Raw genomic sequence first — 23032 nt, forward strand, 5'->3', positions numbered from 1 at the left:
GGGGGAATGGTTTATTTCTCCTTGTTTTAAGGATCCAAGGGATTTGGGTTCTTGGGGTCCCCAGGGAAGGTTGGGGAGGTCAGAGTGCCCCAAAACACTATATTTTTGGGTGGTGGCAGTGCTATCAGATCTAAGCTGGTAATTAAGCTTAGAGGAATTCATGCAGGTACTCAAATTTTGGACGCTAAGGTTCAGATTTGGGAATTATACCTTATGACACAGGCCCACCCCGAAGTCCCAGTGAACAGGTGACGTCCCAGCTGCACAATGGGGCTGCCATGTGCCTGAGTATCACATGGGAGAGCTGTGCACAGGATGGCCCAGTGTAACTCACTGACCCAATAACTGGACCCCAGAGCAATTCTGGGGCCCATCTGGGAGCCAGCAGGTTCCAGCTCCCTCTCGCAGAGCCATGCTGGTGCTGCAGGACTATGCACCTGTAACACTTTAACCTCTGAAGCTAGCAGACCGGACTCTGACACACTTGGGGTAAAGGGAGCTGCTACAGAAGAAGGGACCATTTTCATGATCGCGTTTCAGAGAACTGCTCTTAAAGCATCATTTGCCCCCAGGGGGACGGGAAGTGGGGCTTAATTCCAGGTCTCTTGCTAAACCTCCTTCCCCCTCCTCCAGACATGCATCTGACTGACTTGCCATCCCCTTCACGTAAAATAGGCCCCAGCTCAGTGAGCAGGTGTCACAGCTTTCTGCCTTCCTGGTATTGTCACCGCTCTTCTAATAGAATCAAGTCAGCTGCAATTGGGAAGCAATTCTGGTCCTTGCATAGAGCCCCCTTGGGCACTGTGGAGCTACGGGGGTGCTCTCACCCCTTCTCGAGGCCCAGGGGAATCAGGAAAAGGCCAGCGTTCATGCATTTCGCCATTGCCTCCTGCCGCCTGGCCTAGAATGCAACACACGTTGCAGGATTATTGTAAAACATGCCCTGCCTTTAATCCCTTCTCCTCTAGCCTTGCTCTAGTATTGACTGGGGGGAGGCTGTGTCAGGTGTGGGGTCAAGCTTGCCTCTTTCAACAGGAGGATGCAGACTGCGCTGCAGCCTCTCAGCAGACTGCAGTACACAGGAAAACCCAGAAAAGCAGGAGCGAGGAAAACAAGAGCTTCCCCACAACACAGGTGGGGGCAGAGGACACCCGGGACTGCTGGAAGTGTGGACAGGGGCATGTGCTGGTCTGAAGGCAGGTTTTCGAGGCAAACGGCTTGGGGACTCAGCAGACACACACATTTCCTGGGATACAGAGTTCAGTGGGGTTTATTGTTTTTGAAGTGACAATTGAATAGCTGTTCCATGGTTTACCAGACTTACAAGGCCCAGGTAAAACTGTCCAGAGAAACGTCCGGCTTCCTGCTGCTGGACTAAGGCCGAGTTTGCGAGAACTCCCACATCTGGTTCCAGCAGGGCTTTCAGAACTAGGGTTGGTCCCGCTGGTTCCGTAGGACACAGTAATGCACACAGAGCGCAGGGTCTAACAACTGTGCTCACAGCCAGGGCACCCACTGGCTGTGCACATGTCAGACTATCAGAGGGCTGCACAGTTCGCTCTCATCATCAAGCTAAAGGCCTGATTCTGAACTCATTCACACCAATTCCGCCAGAGCTTCCCAGCGTTACTCCTGACTGAACCCAGTGTAAGCTGGAGCAGAATCAGGGCCTAAACAGTTGGTATGTTCTTCCTGCCACCTCAGGAAGATTTCCTGGCACAGACTGTTTGGATTTTGATTCATCCCAGGGACATGCTCCACTTTGCCACATACACAAAGAGCTATTACAAAAATGTGATGAATGGGCAAAACCTGATGAATATTCTGACTCTTCCCTTCACCAGACCGACTGCAGTGCAGACAGCAATAGCCAGATTCAGCGCACAGAGGTCTGCGCTATGCCATTAACCTGAGCAGCAACACAGCCCGTCAAATGGAGCCAGATGAGTACGGTGTGGCAAGAAGGTAACAGTGCTGCTGCGCAAAGTGCCCTCCCCCTTCAGACAGGGCATTAGACACAGGCTACAGACAGATAAAGATCTCCCGTAAGCACAGCGTCCTGGTCATTCTCTTAAGGGGACCTACTGTTTCGTGAAAAACATTCCTGTGATTGTGCTATCCCAGCTTTGAAAACAGCCCCCAAAGCACTGCACAAACCCTTACCGCAAAGGGATGGATAATGGCCATGCTAAACTACACAGCAGTAAGCACATAACGCTGCTTCACAAAGCTTCTGGAGCAGGAACGCTTCCACCTCATCTCAGGCACTGGGTGGATCAGCCCTGTGATGAGCCAGTGCGTCAGCGACAGTGCAGCCGACAGGAGACAGTCCTTCCCAGGGGCTGATCCAGACACCCAGAGAGGACAACAGGAGGCCTGAAGGTCAGGTACCCAGGCTGGAGCCCTAACAAAAAACAACAGCACGTGCCTGGCCAAAACACAGATTCCAGACTCAAACACAGGGAGGTGTTTCCCTAAGGCCGTTTGCTCAGAACCTCTAGGAGACTGAGGCACAAAGACTGTGGAAACATTCTGCGGGTGAGGGGAGGGACTTGTCCACACCAGAAGTCCACCCACTTCATACCCAGCACTGCCAGTTACACAGCAATCCAAGCGACTGTCCCTCTGCAGTGGGACAGAGAGGGCTGTTCCTTTAAGGCTTCTCCTGCATGCCCTTTCCATCTCAGCTGACTATCCTCTGGCTCTCTGCTGTTTTCCTTCCCTTTGATTTAAGAGTTCGTCTCCTGGCCCTGACAGTAAGGTATTTCTGTCCCACAGATTATAACGCACTCTGGGCTATTATTCAACTCCCAAGCCCTGGCCCTGCTGCATTTAGTCCAAACATAATATCCTTCATGCATATATTATCTGTCTCCCTATTATCTGGAATCATTTCGGAATTAAATTTCAGTCCTGCAATATTGGCTTGAAGAGCGGCTCGCTTTATGGGCTAGTCAAAGGTTAGAATACCAATCAAAATAACACTGCCGATGCAGAGAGACATTTTAATATTCCAAAACCCGGTAATTGTAAAAGGACATAATATTTTTTCCCTGATTACCCCAAAGGCAACACATGTTAACAAGGCGAGGGAGAGAGTGAAAGAAATTTCAGAGTTCAGACAGCTGTACGACAGATTTAAAGGAGAAGTGGTACAAGGCTGGCTGTGTTCAGTCACCGGAAGGCAAGAGGGCTCACCTGCCATGTGGATCAGAGCCACACACCTACGCCCTGGCAAGCGATTAGCCTTTTTGCCATTCCCCGTGCAGTGTGTCACATGCTACCCAAGCTAGTCATGTGTGCAGAGCTTTGGCACTCTCGGAAATCAAAAGCCTCCAAGAGAACTGTAGTTATAAGGAACCAATACAGCAAGAGGTGCGTTGAAACAACACAGAGGGGCTGAGACAGACCCACCAATGCCAACCTACTTGCAGCCAGGGCTTGAAAGTTCCAGGAGGTGGACAGAGCACGCATACCGCAGTCATGGAAAGAGAGCATCTCGCAGTGCTCCGCTAGGGATCGATCCTGCCAGGGGCTGAGCACTCGAGCTATGATTCAGCAAAGCACATCAAAAGGTACTAAGCATTGAGCAGTAGTCTCTACTCACATGCTTAAGTGCTCTGCAGGATCTAGCCCCTATTGCGGCAGGATCTAACCCCATTGCGGGTTTAGAGGTTTGCTTTGCACGTGCTGTACCTTGCTTTTCTTTTCATCGTTTCGAGGCTTGCCATGCATTTTATAGAGGTCACAATATCCACTCACGAGATACGCATAAACCTGTGAAATAACAGCTAACAATTTGGACAGGTTCTCCAGGGATTAAACTTCCTGAAAGCAACTTTCAGGCATCCAGGCACAGAACAGATTTAAAGCGACCATTTCTCTCTCTCTCTCTCTCTCTCACACACACACACACGTTTTCAGTTTTCCTCCCCACAAGCAGTTGCTCTGCCTTCAACACCAATTGACATCCCTTCCACCCCCCGCAAGAAGAAAGAATTGTTAATCTAAAGGAGAGGGCGACAATCGGTTGGACAAATCTTAATGCTTTCATCAATCAAAATAAAATGTAACTAAATAAATTAACACACACCCACCCATCTTAAGCTTCCACACTCATATTTCACACAAAAGACCAACAACTGGACCTGGAAGAGGTTCGTTCAGTCATGCAGACCTGCCTTCCAGCCAGTGCAAGATCACACCATACAGTGTGTTCTCCAGAGCTCTGTCCGGTTCTGTTTTAAGATGATCCAAGCAATGAAGCTTCATTCACCCTGTACATCTAATCTAATCTATGCATTTCTAACATGCCCATCGCTATACAGAACAGATTCTCTCCCCTAATATTGGATTGGGAGTGGGTTTTTGTTTTTTTTACTAGAGACTGAAATTCAGTTTATAGATGCCAAGGTCACTTTCCTTTCACAGGAGAGGGTCCCAGCTGCTGGCTGTTGATTTAATGCCTTGTGGGAAAGGTGATTCCTCCGACAGCACAGCACCCCCTGCTGGCCTCCTGCGCCACCCTACAGCACAGCGCCCCCTGCTGGCCTCCTGCACCACCATACAGCACAGCGCCCCCTGCTGGAGGATTGAGACCATATTTGCTTTTTTCCTGTGATAACTCCCTAGCTCCCCATGACTTTAAAAAAGACAACTGTCAACATCACTAGCTAATTCCTTCAAAATCTTGGGCTGCGCCTGTGAGCGAAAGCACTCCCGTGTTCACATCCTGCACACGACTGTTATAGTCTTTGTACAGAATAGGCCTTGTAAGGTATCATTTGAAAACGAATATCTTGCTGCCCAGTAATATCATGGTGAAATGCATGTAGTAACAACATAAGTAAAGATATGAACATAAGCTGGAATCATGACTGAAGTGTGTTTAACAGACAAGTCTGGGAAACAGGTAAACCTATTTCTCAAAGACAAAGGACACATTGTCACCGGCCAGGTGCCATCAAAGCTGATGGGCCATCACCCATCAAGTGGCCATTCTTTGGCAAAGAAAGGGGGATAGCGACAAACAGATCTGCATCTTACCAAACAACTGAGCACATTTCCCCCTTACGAGGCTCTTGGTGCTGTTTCTACAATGCTAGGCCTCAGACTGTTATCCCCTCCCAGCCACCTGCTCTTTGTTTCTTCCTCACAGGATTGGGGTGAGGGGGTCCCAGAGAGGTAATCAGCTCCCCTTCACGAACATCTTCCAGCAAAGCAGGAGGCTGCAGCCACTCAGATTGGCAGATACAACAGTGGGGAGGTGCCTGGAACACGTCACAACCCTTGTAGGAGACTATCATTAGAACAAGCTGAGACGCCTCTCCAGAGGAAGGGGTTAAAAATCATGCCCCCACTGAAGGCAAAGGTCAAACTCCCATTGGCTTCCATAAGGCCAGGATCTCACCCCAGGCAAATTTCTAAAGCACCTGCTACCACAGTGCCTAGGAGCATCTCATCACCACCTGGGAACGTTCACATTTCTTCACAAAACAAGCTCAAAGCTTTGCCTGCAGGGAGGTTTAGCGCCACAACAAGGAAGATTTTTGGAAGAGAAAATAAAACCAGTCCAGAGAACTCACTGGCCACACAAGAGAAAATGCTTCCCGACAGTCATTGTGCTTTACAAGAGCAATGAGAAGACAGCATCCGTCAGTGCACACAGAGGAACAGCTTCTGCAACCTTAACTGTGGACTCTCAGACCCAGCAGGGCCAAGTACTGTCCTACCTGTTCTCAAACCACCATTATGTTGCTATGGCCTTCATTACCTTCTGAACTGTCCATGCCTCTTTCTCGACTGTTCTTATTGCTCAGTTTTTAAAGAGTACCTGAGTGATCACACATTTCAGACTCCTCATTAACTTCATCCCTCCCCATACATAGCTGGGTCTCCTTTCTCTCTTGGCCCACATCCTCTGATGAATTTGTACAAGCTTTTACCCCTTCGGGCAGCATTAACTCACTGCGGTGTTGGGCTGTGGCTCCATTTATTGATGCTGTCTTCCCATTTCCAGAACAGGTCCTTTGTTACCCTTACATCTCAAGAGACATTGAATTGCAGCCTAGCATGACCCTGGCTCTAAATCCTTAACATGGAGGTTTACCATGGACAGGACGCCCGACCTGGCCTAGCAGATCATGAACCTAAACAGGAGTTGTCATGAGAAACCACAAAGCCTGAGAAAGGAGCAGGGGACGAGCCTAAGCAAAAGCCTTCCCTCGTGTTACAATAAATACTATACACAGAATGATTTTTGTTACTCTTTGGGAAGTAATCTGATTCTAGCTTGCTGGGTGGGGCAGCTATGACCTAGTGCGAGGTTCTCAAACTGGGGGGTGCGTGAGAAGCCTTAGGGGAAACAACTTACTGCACACATTTTACCCTCAGCAATGAATAACTAGCAAAGCTGATTCCTCCAGACCAGTGGTTCTCAAGGGCTTCCAGGGGTTACATCAGGTCATCTAGAGATTTGCCTAGTTTTACAACAGGCTAGTGAGAAGCACTATCAAAAGTCAATACAAACTCAAATTGCATACAGACAGTGACCAAGGGTACGTCTTCACTACCCGCTGGATCGGCAGGCAGCGCAGCGGTCGACCCAGCGGGGATCGATTTATCACGTCTAGTCTAGATGTGATAAGTCGACCCCCGAGCGCTCTCCCGTCAACTCCTGTACTCCACCGCTGCGAGGGGCGCAGGTGGAATCAACGGGGGAGCAGCAGCAGTCAAATCACCACGGTGAAGACACTATGATAAGTTGATCTAAGTACGTCAAATTCAGCTACATTATTCACGTAGCTGAAGTTGCATAATTTAGAGCAATCCCCGCCCAGCATAGACCAGGGCTAAGGCTCAGATTAGAAGTCAGCAACTTGTCAGTAATAGCAAAACTGTGACACTTTTGTATTTTTCTGTCTGATTTTGTAAGCAAGTGGTTTTTAAGTGAGCTGAAACTTGGAGGTACACAAGACAAATCAGCCGCCTAAAAGGGATGCAGCAGTCCAGAAAGTTTGAGAACCACTGCTCCAGACACCTCAAGTCGTCAGATAGCGCTGTGCTTTTGACTCTAGATGGCGCCGGATTTCTGTTACGCTAGCAGAGCATTATACAAAGTCGTTGCCAGCTGTGCATTCAAAATCCGTTTGCCACGACGCGGTGTGTGAGCATGCCACAATCGCAGTTTTGCTTTTGCTCTTATGACAATGGATCATTGGGTCATTTGTGCAGCAGAAAAAACCCAACTCAAGTGAAAAACAAAGTGAAAACGGATTCAAGTGAAGCACTCCCACTGCGTACACTCACGTATGTACTAGTGTGGAGGGGGTGCGTACATGTGAACTACTACAGACACAAAGAAGGGGGGTGCCATCAAATAATCTTGAGAACCACTACTCTAGTGGAGCAAGGAGAGGAGTGGGAGCCAGCTGGCCTGGGTTCCATCTCTGCCTCACTACTGACTCACTGTCAGTAGTCAAGTCACGTCACCTCTCAGCCTCAGTTTCCCCCAGCTGTAACACGATACATCCACAGCCTTCGTAAAGGGATTTGAGATCTAAAGATGGAACGCAATATGTAAGCACAAAAGACACACTGCAGACTATGATCAATAAACCTGGCCATAATTATTCTGGGTAGAATTTGGCGCTGAGGTGAAAGAGGCTTGGCAAAGCTTTGCTACACCCAGCTCTGCCAGTGTACTTCAGCCCTGACCCACAGCCCCTCTTCCTATTCCAGTCCTGGGCCCCAGCCACCCACAGCTACCCCAATACCCCTCAACCCTGATCTGCAAGCACCCTCTGCTATTGCAGTCTGGAGCTCCCAGCTGGGAGTACACAACTCCGTTACTGCAGCTTAACCCTGACCCACAGAACCTCTGCTGATGAAGGAATGATTCAGACAGAAGTATAATGGAAGCGGGTTGACAGTACAGTGATGCTCAGTGGCTCTCTCTGGCGAGGGGGCTTAGGGGCTATCTGATATACAGACGCATTCTAATAAAACCCTCTCCTTGGCAGCCCTCTCTGAATACTTATCTAATCACAGCAAAGGGCACGATAAACTCCCTGCCCCGAGACCTCTCTGCATTGACAGTTCACTAAAGATACAAGATCGCTCAGTGACATTACAAATGTCAGCAAGCAGCGATTAGGCTTGGTGGAGGGGACACATTAGCAGGCGGGGGGGGAAGGGGGAGTCAAACTTCTGTCAACGCGTTCAGCTGCATGGAGCAATTTTTCCTTTGGCTTTTGTCCTCAGCAAAAGTCAGCTCTGCCCGTCCCAAGGCCCTGTGTCCCAAGAACCTTCCTTGGTGGAGAAGAGCCAAAGGAGATAGCTGTCCCCCAACGTGGCTGGTACCTCAAACACAAGGGTTTGCTAAGGTGCAACAAGCATGGGACCTCAGCGACTCCAAACCCCAGCCCACCCCTTCCGCTGGCCTGAGGAGTGAGCCTCGGAACCAAACTTCAGGACACGCTGCCAGGCTAGTCTGTAACATACACGTCAACTCTTGCACGGGTGCCAAAGCATTTCTTGCTATGTATTAAGTTAAACTAAAGCTCTCAATTCAAACTAGTCTCTCTGAGTCTCTTACCAGTGCAGAGGGAGAGCATCACAAATATGCTGGTTCAAAGGGATAAGAATGGGAAGGTGGACAATTCATCTTGCTACAGGCGACCTCATTTGCGACATCATCAGTAGGGCACCCAAGGTCAGAGTGTGTGAACGAATTCCCAGACACTGCTTTAGAGTCAGCAGAGGGACTTTAATATCTAAGCAAAACGCTGGAGACCAAAGAGCAGCCTCAGTGGCCCAGTTTCCATTAAAAAAGCAGCATGCAAACACAGCGTGGGCTTTCCGCAGAGCAAGACACATGGCTCACTGGGTGAAGCCAATAAAACAACAGTAACAGATTCTGTGTCAATCAGGGGTATTATCGACGCAAAAGACAACGCTCCCCTCCTTTGCCACTGTGTTTTGCTCCACCCACAGCAGCTAAGCCCTATAGCATGCAGCCTCTCTTACTCAACTCATCCCAATACACAATGCAATTTAAGACCCTTTTCCAGAGACCATCCCAAAAACATACTTGGTGCTGGAGGAAACTGGTCCCAACATGCACTTTGGGGCTTCTGCTACAGGACTCGCGGTTACTTTGAAGCAGTATATAAAGTACCTTTGGTAGAATTATGATGCTAGTACGGTACATGCATTTTCATCAACCAACTTCACTCCTTTCCAAGCCTAGATGTAACCACAGGCTGGTGCCACTGTTAAGTGGGAGGTTTTGGGACTTGCATTACAGGGTTGCTGGACAGGGGAAGGTGATCAGAAAGTGCCAGTGGCCCTTTCAGCATGGTACTAAGGCACATAAGTAGCTGCGCTGAAGTCCAGTGGAACTACCTGTGCTGGAAGTTGTATATCTATGCACATGCTCACACACAGACATTGAAATGTGCTTGGAATTTTTTAAGTCACATGTTCCCATTCTTTGGGCTTACTTAAGTTTGTGGCAGTGATTCCTTTTAATTGGGTAGTGTTCTCCTATTACCAATGAACTCAAATGCAGGCCCATGCTAGAGGTGACAGAGCAGAGGTTTTCCTGTGCTGTGGAGAGACTGCTCTAGTTACATATTTCATATAAGAAAACAATGTATTTGAAACCAGAGTCTCTGCGTGAGTCACACCCTAGAAACTGGCCATTTCACATAAATCCCAGCAGCCTGACCAAGATTTTCCTCCAGGGGATCAGGTCATAGGCGCAGGCAGATGACTCAGGAATATGACAGGAGGGACAGGAGGAGGCGACGTCGGGCTGTTTGAGCCACTGGGAGGGGGTGGGTCCCTGTCAGGTTGCCCTCCTACCTGGCCATTATTATTTATCTCTACTACAGGAAGGACTGGAAGCCTCAAATGAGACCAGGGCCCCCTGTGCTGGGTGCTGCTCGGAGACAGACAGACCCTGCCCTGAAGAGCTTACACAGTAGCCAGACAAGGTGAAACAGAGACCCCCAGAGGGGAAGACACTTCCCTGAGGTCATAGCTGGGTCTCCCTATGCCCAGGGTATTCCCCTACTCAACAGACACACGGCCTTCTTAGGTGTGTTTGGGGCTAGGAACGTGTCAGGGGACTGCAGGAGAACTGAGAAGTTGGGAGGAAATCCAGGACCCTGGTTACCCCATACTCTCCCTGCAGTACTAGCGAAGGCCACACCTAGGCAAAATGTTTACCTAGGCCAGAGTTACCCCTCCCCTAAGCGCCCCAGATGCAAACACTCTTCAAGAACCAGGAGCTGAGAGTGGTAGGAGAGGAGCCACCCAAGAGGTGAAGCATCTCGTTTCCCTCTCAAGCTGGGTTACCTTCCTGCTGGGCTGAGGACGAATGGGACCGGCTCTGTTAAACAGCCTGAAAGAGATGAGCAGTCGGCCTCCGAGCCCCAGCCCATGACCCCTGGATGCAAAGTGCAGAGCTGGTAGAGAGCCACTTTAAGCGATTCTTTCCCTCCCTCGCCCACTGCAGCCCTGTGCTTTGCTGCGAGTGCTCAGTGAGGGCTTAGGGTATCAGCTGAAACAAGAGCCATGAAAACCCTTTGCCCACGTATCTAACTGGATTACGATGAACCCAGACTCCTAACATGCTAAACCAGGTAGCCTAGGACTACTGCAAACAGCCATCATTCATTTGTCTTAGGGCCAAGAGGCAGAGCACAGTGTGGGGCTCAGCTGGTTAATATTGAACATCACAGTGCAGAGATTTGGTTTGGTTTTTTTAAATGATTATTATTATTATATTTTATTTTATTTTTTGGCACCAATCAACCTGCTGGTTATATAGCTGCTATCCGTTCACCAGAAGTTTAGTGAACTTCAAATGGCGATCATTAATGGTCACTGAACTGCAGAATGCCCCAATGTGCTTTCAGATTTCATTTATAGAGGCCCAGCAATCAGCCAAAAGATTTGCTCTGACAGCAGGGAATGCAAGATCCCCTTGCCAAGTTCAATGGGGAACGTGCTGCCAGCATCCCTTGTTAAGTTCACGTTCTACCCTGTTTGATGGAGTAGATCATGCAAATTGTCCTTTTGCTGCTGCTCGGCCTGTCACTCATGTTGCCATTTAAAACAATAAAACAAACAAAAAGCCGAAGTAAAACCCAAAATTCTGCAGAGCTGTTTTCTTGCAAGTTCTGTTTACCAAGTCCCTAATTAGCAGGACAGGGCTAGTAACCAAAACCGTTCGATTCAATGGCACAACAAGCCCCAGCGATGCAAAAGCCTTTAAAGGAATTATCACCACAGCTTTAATCTGCACAAGGCCTGCGTGCCCCTTTGCTGCTGATGCTTTGAAAGGCCCCCAACAGGGAATGACTCAAACCTGGGTCTCTTGTGTGGAAGTGCAGAGCATTAGCTGTGGAGCAGGCCCTTCTTAGACAGAGGGTGGTATTCTGGGGGCGGGGGGGAAGAAGGGTTGGCGGGATGCAGAGGGGGAATTGGTTTTTGAAACGTGCATAGAGAAGAAATGTATAACTAAATGCTTCCCTGTATGCACTTCAAGCCTCCCTTTGCTGAGGAACTGCCAACCAGGATTCAGCCGGGAGGGAATTTGATCTTAGGAACTCTAAAGCCCTGGAAGAGAAAACACAGGGCAAGCACCGTACAAGCTGACACAACCTTCACTGGAGAGGTGCCTCTGAGTGCTGTGCTATTATGCATAGAGATAGACAGTGCTAGGCCTGCCACAATGGGATTCTCCACCACTGCAGAACATATTCCATCAAGTACAGTAAGACGCTATTAGCGGAGATACAATATGGAGCTGCAGAAGGACTCGCTCAGCCCCAGCCTCTCTGAGAAAATAACTCCTTCATTTCAATGCAAAACAGCAGTAGTTATTAAACGCCACCTTGAAGAGCAGAAGAGGAAGGGAGGGCGGGAGGGGGTGGGGGGACTGTGGCGGTTTGCATAAAAGTACCTTTTTCAGATTAATCCACTGTTTGAAGTAATCAGCAACCGGCAGCCCTAAGTACTGGCATTGTCCTGGTAACCTGTAAGAGAGGAGAGAGAGCAGGTTCGAGTCAATTACTGCATCCTGACAACAGAAACTCCAAGTTTTATTATGCACTTTTGGTGCTGAGGAGGAGGAGAAGAAAGCGAGATCCTTGAGGATCCCAGGCACTTGGCAAGCGCTTCCTGAGAGCTGGAACTCGGCTGAAATCTTGGTCCTGGCTATGCGCCGGTTACAAGTGCAGGCTGCCAAACTATCCTCACCTGGGCTGTTTGTAACAAGGAGGGTGGGCGTTTTCCGTGGAAGCAGTGTGTACCTTCAGTACTACGCCCAGCCTCTCCCGGGAGAGAACATGGCTAGAGCATCTGGGCTGTCATGAACTGCACTCCCCAAGAACGGAGGAAAGGCAGCTCCCTGCCCCAGCGAGCTGACATACCCAAGAGACTTGACAGACAATGTGACTGCCAAGCCACAGGACAAAGGTGACCCAGCTAAGCCTCAGGGACAACAGTTTTCAGACACTTCCTACATGGCGTCCCCTGCCGTGCTGTTTTACGGGCTGCAGGGCCAGCATACGCATGTGTAAGCTGGACAATGCCACCCCAGGGCTATGGATTTCCACACAGCAGGATTTTTAGGCACAGATGTTCAAATATGTGCTCAGGTAATTAATTGTATGGCTAGATCACAAGTACTCAACAGCCCAGCCCCTAAGAGAGACCACCTCTCCCCTGACACGGCCGGAGCTGAAGACCCACTGGTAAAAGAGAGAGGGAGCCATTGAAAGGGCATTAGGGCCACAGGGCTTTGGAAGCTGCTTCCTATCTGCAACAGCGTGGGGCTGTTAGCCTTCGGGGCACCAGCAAGACCTGCCCTCGCCTGTGAGAGGCAGGCACTGGGTATGGCTAGATAGCAGTGCCGTGGGACTGCCATGCGATTATGAGGGGAAGTCAGTTATATTTATTTTCAATTTGATCTGATGTGAGGTAATCAGTGGGCCTGTTCATTTGTTGTTGAAGTTGTCCACAGTGCTGGACAGAGGCTCTTTTATTGGAAAGCAGAAACAATCCAGATAAATAAAGAGACTAATTAGATCCACATGTGCATGTAATTACCACAGTCCCCGTAACTGCCTGTGTAGCTAACATGAGTCTTGGCATTCCGCAGCCACGCTGCGGTTAGCAGAGTTCAGTGCCAGAGGAGAGCCAGGAGGGCAGCACAAGGCTGCAGGGAAAACCCTTGCTTGCGGGTTCTGCAAGCAAATCCATGGGAAGATGAACAAGGGAAGCTGGAAGACATCTGGGCAGGATGCCTGCCACAGTGCATTCTTTGCACCCATTCAAGGTCAGGCAGGCTCCTGCCCACATCTGCACCTACGATGGCCAAGAACAGAATACGCACTCGCAGCCCCAACCCAGCGCCTGACCCAGAGAAATGCAGAGTAGGGGGCACACAGAACCTTTCTGGACCATGTTACTCCAGACAGAGACCCAAATGAAACCCCGTCCACAGCACTGAGCTTGTCAAAAGGAGGCGCTGCTGGGGCAGCACAAGGGCTATTTTAAATGTGAGTTACTGATTAAGCAATAAGACAAGCAGATCCTTCCTCTCTGGGCATGGCTTGTATGATGCTAGAGCCAGCTGCCCTGAAATATACCCCGGGGTCGCTTACTGCTATTACATAGCAGAATTCACATATTAAAAACAGCCTGAGCCATGCGTTTTACTAGGCTTTACAGACCTGGGCATGACATCATGGAGGGCCAATGGCAGCCCAAGCTCCAGAGAAGCCATTTCATGAAGGAAGCTGTTTTCCACTTGTTCTCAAATCAAAGGCAATTTCAGAAAGGAATGGAGCCCTCTCAAACACAGGACCCATCTAGCGGCTACACCTGTCAATCTTTCGGCTGGCTGCTATGTAATCACACAGGAGCTTTACAGCAGTAAACAAGTAGGTACCTTGCTAAAATCTAGGTTCCTTCTTCTAGCCCAAAAGGTATTAACTCCCAGAGGACCCATTCCATCCCCAGCTAAAGTACACGGAAAGACTTCACTGACTTTCCCAGGATTTGGATCTGACCCATAATAAAGAAGCAGCCTAGCTCGCCTTAGCCAGCCCTACCTGCAGGCTAACCCCCCAAGGGATGGTTTCCACCACAATGGGGCCAACGGGTTGGAAATCAGGAGATCTGGCCCCTCCCGCCAACCTGCCACCGGGCCTGGGAACAGTCTCTTCTCCTCTCCGTGCTCAAGCTCGCCCTACCGTAAATTGGCACCAGGGACACCGACTCCTCTTTGTGAAGCACTAGGGACTAATTGTTACACCACAGGTCTGCTCTCTACTGTTACAGCAGCGAAGGATGGGTTAGGGCCTCATTCCGGCTCTAGGAAGAGCAGAGCAGGATTCTCTCCCAGTGAGCTCCATGCCCTCCACTGGCACATGGACCCAGGTTCACTGAACAGGGCAGACTGCACAGCTCACCCTCCCCACTTGAACTGAGCAAGCAGGACGCAGCCTCCCTCTCCCAGCCCGTCCCGCGAACCAGAGAGTTTGCAGACATGCATCTGCGTGCACTGCTCTGGATCCTTCTGGTTTGTCAACTGGCCCCCCAGTTACTGCCCCACTTCACACACACACAGACTGATGCAGTGAAGCCACTAAACACTTTAGCAGTATGCTGGCTGCCTGAAGTGTCCACCCCAGCCTTCAGCTTTCCCTTCCCAACCTATACGCAGTGCAGAGCGCAAACTCACTGCAGGATCTTCCAGCCCGATGCCAGTGCAAACACGTGTGTATGCAGAAGCTGTCCTTTCAGCAGCAAAGGTGCCTGCAGTTAAACCACAACAGCTCTGAAAACACAGGTCTGGCTGGGGCAGAGGGGTCTGTACCGGGGTTGAGGGTTACAGGACAAAGCTATTTTAAATGCACGGAAAGGACACGCGGCGCACACTGCCCTCAGTCAGCCAAGCTCGCAGATTTGCTTTGGCCAGTGGGAGCAGCTCTGTACCATTTTTAGACAGCCTGGACACACAAGAAGAGCTCCATTTTCACCACAGCCCTGCTCCTTCGTACACTGCCAAGTAAATGGGGCTGAGAGAGGAGCCGTATGCAAATAGGAGGCGAGGTCACATGGCTTTATTTCTCCCTCCGAAGCCAGCTCTGCAAGCCGGTAAGAAGCGCACAGCTCAGCGGTGATAAACGGCCACGCTTTAGTTATCACTTCCCTTAAGTTAAGGAGGGCAGGCGAGTGATGGATGGGCAGGAATTTGGTTATCTGGGAGGGCTGTCAGCCAGAGTCGCCTATCTCCGCACACATTTAGCAGGGCATCATTATGCGATGGCATGGAGTTAAAATATGACCAAGGGTATTGAAAGAAAGAAAGATGGGATTAAAAAATAGCAAATTGAGCAACAATAAAGGAGCGTGAGGCGAGGACGTTATCGTACGAGTGACACCTTTTATCTCAGTCTAGGGAGCTAGAGCAGGGCACAGATTGGTCCTTCCTCCACTATTGTATCCTCTTGTACAAACAGAGGCAGATAAAATGTGTCACCGGTGCGATAGCATATCAGTTTAACCCTAATTATCCAGGGGGTCAAGCAAAGAAATAGGGGTTTCTCATTTCAACAGGTTCCTTAGTCTCTGCTATGAGCCACCACAGTAACACAGGGGGAGCCATAATTGAATTCAGTCACTCAGGTGGTCCTAGTGTATAAAAAATTAATGCTCAAGTCTCCTGACTAATCGGGCTTGGTTCACGTCCATCTGCTTCTGGGTTCAGGATGTCAGAAGACAAAGAAATTGGGCCAGTTTCTACACAGAGGGTGTATTGATATTGAGCCAGTTAGAACAAGTCCCGCTTTAGGAAAGATAAAGGGACATTAAATCTTGCTATTTATGGATTTGGTCTCAGCCTTTAAAAAAACAACCCGTGCACTGTCGGCCTCACTGTGTAACACATGGAGAATACTCTAATTACAGTCTTGCCAAGCCCCTGCATGCTCATCAGCATCTTCTCACTAACCTTCTCCACCCTTGCAATCCACTCCCCATTTGACCGCTTCCCCTCCTAAACGTTCTCAGCTCAGAGGGAAATTGGCAACGCAGCTCTAAGCGATATGGGCGCAGCAGCAGGAGACAGGGGTGCCCAGAGGGGGGTGACAGCATGAGAAGCGGGGACTAGAAATTCCTCCCAATAATGTCACACAGTTTAAAGCAGGGGAGACCAAAACATGGCCTCAAGGCTCCTTACAGAACATGGAGCTCTGAGTTTTAACTGAGGGGCAGCCTGAGCCTACAGCTCCCAGGATGCATTGCTCCATCTTGATCAGAAGGTGGCTGCTCAGGTGAAGATCAAGAGCTGAATGCTGAGTATAAAAGGTGAAGGAGCAGCAGTATGGTCCCATGCAAGACGCGCCCCTTCAGAAACCTGACAAAGGGCGGAGGTTGAGTGCCCCCTCCCCTCCTAACACAAACTGTGCAGTGGGGGTGGAACAGCCACATCCTGGGACAGGTCAGGAGCTATGTCTGACTGAGAAAAAGGGGCCAAAAGCTGTGACTATAAAAATACAGCTAAAGCCTTATCTATGCTAGAAAGCTACACCAGTCCAACTAAAGGAGTGAATTTGAACCAGTTTAGTTAAGCCAGAACAACTCCCCTGGGGAGAAATACCACATTTCACAGTGGTTTCATTCTGGTTCAGGGTGGTTTGATTTAAATCAAAGCAATTTAAATCGACTTTTTTCAACTTTTCCATCTGTACTACAGTTATTTTCTAAAGAAAGGCGAACTCTCATTGGTCGATACAGCCATTTAAAGCATGTTGATTTACAACTAAACAGAGCCTGTGTACAAGATTTGGTACAGCATTTTGCTACTTACTAAAACTACATACATTAAATTAAGCAATTATATAGCTTAACATTTTCAGATTCTTATTAACTGGACATTTTGGTATGTTAGAAAATGGTGAATGATCTACTGCTTATTTACTAGTACTGTGCCATATTTATAAATCTTGATCTCAGACATTAGATGTTTTCCCGATTCTTTCTTTCTATGGCAAAGCAGCCTTTAACAAAGTTTTTGATGGAAGCTCATGGACTCAACATTTATTTTTTTATTTAAAATGTTTTGAGAGATAAGTTTAGGCCTTAACATATTTTGCATTAAATTCAGATTTCATTTTAAATGGGTATATTTTAAAAAATAAAAGCTTATTATACCTTACACAAAATGAGAAAAACCTTATTTTTTCCAAAAAAATCATCCATTTTTATCCACCCTGTTCTGGTTTACCTTAAGTTGATAGGAAACAGGTTTAAACTAAATCAAAATAAGCCGCTCTTAGAAGAGTAACCATACAAGGGGCTTTGCACTGATTTTAATTAAACCAGTTTAAAAAAAACACAACTTTCCTTTGTAGACGAGAGTTAGTGAATGTGGGCACACTGACTTGGAAAGTTCTCCCTTCGTGCCCGAGTTCTGGGGACGATCTTGGTGACTTCACGCTCAGCTGTCCAGGGATAACACACACAGCTGCTTTCCAGCACAGACGAAGTATTCCAGGCCTTTGGCACAACATACCACAAAGAAGCCAGGAAACAGTATTTTCCTATGTGACAACAGATGCCGTGAAAGTCAATCCCAGGTGTAGAGGTGGACCTCACAGGGCCGACATCTGTAACATCATAACTCCGTAAAAGGGAGATGGATTGTGACACTTGGGTAATTGTATCCTGAACTAAATTCCCTCTAATGATTCAACTGATACAATATTCTTCTCCATTTTTTGTATAAAACACTCACCCTTCACTGAAAAGCATCCTTCTCTCAAGAGGGACACTGCCGTGGTTGATAACCATGCACACAGCAGGTCAGGAAGTGGAGAAAAGCATTGTATGCAACAGAAACTACACAGAGAATGTAGTTCAGACAGTGTCTAAAGCTCAATGTGTCAAGTTCATCCAAACATTTACTATTTTAATCCAGGGTAAGGGGCTCCTGATTCACCCAACCTTGAAGCCCTTGCATTGTTCAAGCGACACTCTTCCCTGCCAATGGGGGATGATCTACTTTCATGCCCACACCAATCCAAGTAGCAAGTGTTTCTATAGGCAGCGGTGCAGTGCACTTCATCTCTGCCAGGTTTTATTCGGAGTGGGATTTTGCTAACCGTTGTAGAGCAGAGGTGTCTAGAGGCTGGTTCATTTCCAGCTAGCTATGATTCATCAGGCATGCAGAGCCCCCCTTTGCTATCTGCACACTTGCTGGGCTGTGTCTAAAGTACACAGTCTAAATTCCCTTAGGATGCCACTGCTTCCTTCAGTCTTCTGCCCCACCTGCAGACGGGAAAGCACACAGGGCCAGCAAGGGCCTAGCAAAGCCCAGGTACAAACCTGTGGTCAAATTAACCACACGCAAACTCACTACCCAGGCAGAGCTGGAGCTCCCACACACACGCACACCACTTGGGGACAGAACAGAGGCAGAGGAAGAACAGGGCAATTTGCCCATTTGTACACCTTTCTGTGAGGCCTCAATGAGTAACGACAGTAGTAGTTACCCATGTCTGAGACTTGTTTTAAGAGTGGGGCAAGGCCCTGACAATCACAATTACAGAGCTAAGAGACTTGTAGCTTGGTTAAATTCACAGAAGCTGGACATCCTGCTCAAAAGACCTCTCGGAGCGATGGGAGTGGGACAGTGATCCCAAAGATGGGGCTCCCTGGGCAGGAGTGGAAGCTCCCTTGCTTTACTGGTCCCTGCCGGAGAGCAGTGCTCCGAGCTCCAAATTCCCATCCTCCTACCCTGATGCCAAGCACGTGGGAGACCTTTTCCCATCTGCACTCCAAACAGCCCAAGAGGCAGCAGCTGTTAAAATTCACAAGCAGCAGCTGGAGAAAGACAATACACTTGCGAGGGTCGAAAGAGCACTCTGTTTTCATACCAACTCAGAGACAGTGCCTTCCCCTCCCCTTGCCTTCCTCCACCACCTCGCTTCTCTCCACCGCCCCCCAACCTGTCAGTGCAACACGCCTATAAGCTGCACATCAGCTTTAAATATCAGTGTGCATGAAGCAGGGACATGAAAGCAAGGAAGTGGGAACTGGCAGCGTGAGCCTCCACCGGCTGTAAGGGAACACTAATGAATTTCTGCCTCAGCAGCCCTGTCTCGGATGGGCTGAGGTGAGGAGGAACGTTACATGCTGCTGCTGCTGCCACGGCTCCTTGCTGTCTTTTTCAAAGCCCCACGGTTAATAACTGCCATTGCTGAGCTGGCAGCTGCGACCCTTGAAATGGATGGGACAGCAGAATTCAGGGTCCCGGGAGCACACGCTCTCCTCCACTTTACCACACCAATGCAGAACGTAGAGAGATGCAGGCAGCACAACTACCGACCAATATGGAGTACTCTAGGCCAGAGAGAGCATCATGTCAGATTGCACAGGGGGTTATCCAGGCTTTCAGGCAGCGTCCATTGCCATGGTATCTAGACAGGGCGTGCATGATTGGGGCCACATGCAGAAGTTAAGGTTCTCTCTGACATACCAAGTTTAATATTCTAACAGCATCACAGCAGCTTCTTAGTTTCTAAAGAATTTCCTTTAGATCCTTCTATCCACAGTAGGTGCTTCACCGATCATTGTCCCTGCTATCGGCCCCAGCACCAAGCTTCACTCAATTCTGCTTCCAGCATCTTCGGAGCAAGCACTAGATCAGAACGCTGCCGTATCGGTGTACCAGTAACATCCTCAACCAGACCGACGGCTGCGTGCCAGAACAGACAGACACGCTGTTCACTTGACTGGACGTTGTGCAGGGGACAGCTAGGGAGAGAGACAGATGCGTAGGTTCCTGGGAGCCGTGAAGGGGTTAAAGAGCGATTTGCCCCTTGGAAAAGAGATGGGACACATTCCTGAGGCACCAGCAGGATAAAGGAGTCAGAACCCGGTACTACACGCACAACACGAAGGTCACTGAAACCCTTCCTTACAAATGTCAACCTGTCACTTCCAGATATTAATGAGGGCTGACCAGCAGCTAAAAGGCATCCATGCTCCATTAGTAATAAGAGACAAGAGGCAACATGCAAGGAAGAGCACACAACAAGGCATGCGGAGACACCAGGGGAACTGCACAGGCTGGGAGGTGTGGTGATGCACAAGATCATAAGCCTTGTGCCTGAGAAGGGAAGCTATTCCCACACAACCCCACTCTCTGGAGTGTGTTATTGTTTTCCCTTAATCTTTAACTGAATTAGTGTAATGAAGCCAACAAGCCCAGACCTAAGCAATTATTCTAGTACCTTCACGTTTGGAACCATCCTTTCCTCTGCACAGCTTGTTTTGGAAACAATTTTTCTGCATATGCAAGGTACATTTCTGCCAGAACGGCCTGAGGGACGGGCTGTAATTCCCATTGCTTGGGACTCTTAAAGACTGCACTGGACAAGACACCTTTTAGGGAGCCATCCTGCACGGATCTAACAGTTTCACAGGTATTTGCCATCTCTCCCTTTATGGCAATACCCCTATTTTCTCCATGCCCCCTCAAGCTTTGCTAGGGACAAAGGAGTTTGGGAGTCAAACACTCAAGCAGCCAGTCAAACGAACACGGCAGTTAGCTCCAGGAGATAACGAATGTGATTCATGCACAAGAAAAACAATTCAGCTACAGCACCAAGGCAGCAGGCTCTAGAAGTCACCATTACACTCATTAGCTTTCGGCCTAGTCCTGAAAAGCTCTGAGTGCCCTCAGCTGCCAGTCATTCTAATGAGAGTGGAAGGCACTCAGCAGGATCCGGCCCTTTGTTGGTATTCGCCCTGTCTAGAGTCAAGCTGAGACACTATCTCAAAATTAAACGCAGGGCTGCAACACAGCAGGTATTCGGACTCTGAGAGCAGAAAGTTCATCAACAACTGCGTTCACGCAATGCTACAATAAATCTATGTGCAAACGCTCAGCGGCTTCTCTTCAGTTGATTCATGGCTCTATCTGCTGGGCCTCACTCTGCTTCCCTGTACACTGGGATGAAGCAGGAGTAACTGCACTTGAAGTCAATGAGATATTGGTGGAAGCAAGATCAGAATGAGGCTTTTTGTTTTCATTTACCAATACCATTCCCATGGGTCAACATTCCTGTTCCATTGACAGCAGAGGCTTCGCACCATTCCAAATCAGTGAAGGAATGTCCAGGGGTTTCAAAGGAGAAGGAACTGGAGCTCTTCCAGATGTGTGTTCCCATGGGTGCTCCCCTTCCGGCGCCCAGGGATTTTTTGTAGCAGTCCCCGTTCAGACCATGCACACGCTCCAGGAATCCTCATGCCCCATGGCAAGGATACATAGAGCTGCATGGGTGAACCATCCTCAGTTCCTTCTCTACCACTAAGGGTATGGCTACACTTGAAACTTCAAAGTGCTGCCGCAGCAGCACTTTGAAGTGTGAGTGTAGTCGCAGCGCCAGTGCTGGGAGAGAGCTCTCCCAGCGCTGCACGTACTCCACATCCTCTACGGGTTTAGCTTGCAGAGCTGGGAGCCGCACTTCCAGCGCTGCAGCACTGTTTACACTGGCGCTTTACAGCACTGTATCTTGCAGCGCTCAGGGAGGTGTTTTTTTCCACCCCTGAGCTAGAAAGTTGCAGCGCTGTAAAGCGCCAGTGTAGCCAAGGCCTTCGTCTCACGAGAGAAAAGTCCAAAGCAGTGGGGAAGGAGGGCGGGAAGAGGAGCACCCACAGGCACATACATCTCGAAGAACTCCAGTGACTGCACAAGGTGAGTAACCACTCCTTCTTCAAGTCATGTCCCTATGGGTGATCCACTTCAGGTGACTCCAAAGCAGCATCCCCACACGGAGAGCCATTGCTAATACTGAAGACAGAACTGCATTGCCAGTGGCAGCATCTGACCTAGAGGCATGAACCAAAACATGGCGTTTGGAAACCAAAGTCCAGCTCTGCAAATTTCAACACCTGGAACATCGTTGAGCAATGCCACCGAGGTAGACTGAGACATTGCAGAATGGGCTAGCAACTTAAGAGGAGGCTGGGTATTGACAGACTCATAATAGGAGATAAAACGCCCAGTGATTCACCTTGAGAATCTTTGGGTGGAGATTGTGGATCCTTTGGCTCTGTCCACAATTCAAACAGTCTGGGAGACTTTCTAAATGGTTTGGTTCTGTGCAAGCAGGTATGCAAGGCAGCATCCTCTCTAGTTTGATGTGGCTTCAGGAAAAAACTAGGAACTGAGTGACTTAGTTAATATGAAATTCTGAAGACACTCGAGGCAGAAACTTAGGATGTGATTGTAACAAAACATTTTCCTTGAAACACACTGTAAATGGAGGACCTGCCATTAAATCCCCCAGTCTGCCAACCCTCCGGGCAGAAGTGATAGCCGCTAAGAAAGTCATTCTCCTGGATAGGTGACATAATCAACATGTAGCTAATGGCTCAAAGGGGTGTTTCATAAAACCGCTAAGGACAAAGTTCAAGTCCCTTGTTGGGGAGGGTTCTTTAATCTGTGAGGAAACAGTCACCAGACTTCTGAGGAATCTTGGCATTGTGGGGTGAGGAAAAACCTTCCACAGACAAATGAAAGGCTGTGATAGCTGTCCCATGAACCCTGACAGAACTCAGAACAAGACCTAGGTAGCCTAGGACAATGGAAAGAGAAGAGTGAACAGGAGATGCAATTAAGCAAAAGCTACAGCTCAGGTCAAGCGGGCACACTCAGTGCTCTGTCTCAGGTCGAAGGGCAGCTGAGGGCAGTTCGCCCACATAGCTCTGTATTTCCTCATTGGGGGGCACCCGGAGGTCTGCAGCACATACACAGGTACTGGAAATCTCTGAAGAAAGGCGCATGAGGTGCATCCCTTCTTTCTCGGCCTCTCTTTTCCCTCCCACCCTTTGCCGATCTTGTAGACTGTAATATCTTTAGGGCAGGGACTCGGAGTGGGAGTGGGAGTGCTTAGCACAACTGGGCCCAATTTTGGTGGTGGCTCTAATACTGTAATGTAAG

The 23032-nt window shown here is 49.0% G+C and overlaps 1 protein-coding gene and 1 long non-coding RNA gene across 2 annotated transcripts in view; both read right to left on the reverse strand.

The window, feature by feature from the left end:
• Positions 1-23032, reverse strand: part of LOC142047075 (uncharacterized) — a 381985-nt gene that overhangs the window by 252708 nt on the left and 106245 nt on the right. The window lies entirely within an intron of this gene.
• ERI3 (ERI1 exoribonuclease family member 3) overlaps positions 1-23032 on the reverse strand; it is a 149258-nt gene that overhangs the window by 71761 nt on the left and 54465 nt on the right. The window contains exon 5 of the mRNA XM_075067562.1: positions 11975-12047. Coding sequence (XP_074923663.1) covers positions 11975-12047 — 73 coding nt within the window. The remainder of the gene's footprint in view (positions 1-11974; positions 12048-23032) is intronic.

The sequence above is a fragment of the Chelonoidis abingdonii genome, chromosome 7 (assembly GCF_003597395.2).
Source record: "Chelonoidis abingdonii isolate Lonesome George chromosome 7, CheloAbing_2.0, whole genome shotgun sequence".
Classification (NCBI taxonomy): Eukaryota; Metazoa; Chordata; order Testudines; family Testudinidae; genus Chelonoidis; species Chelonoidis abingdonii.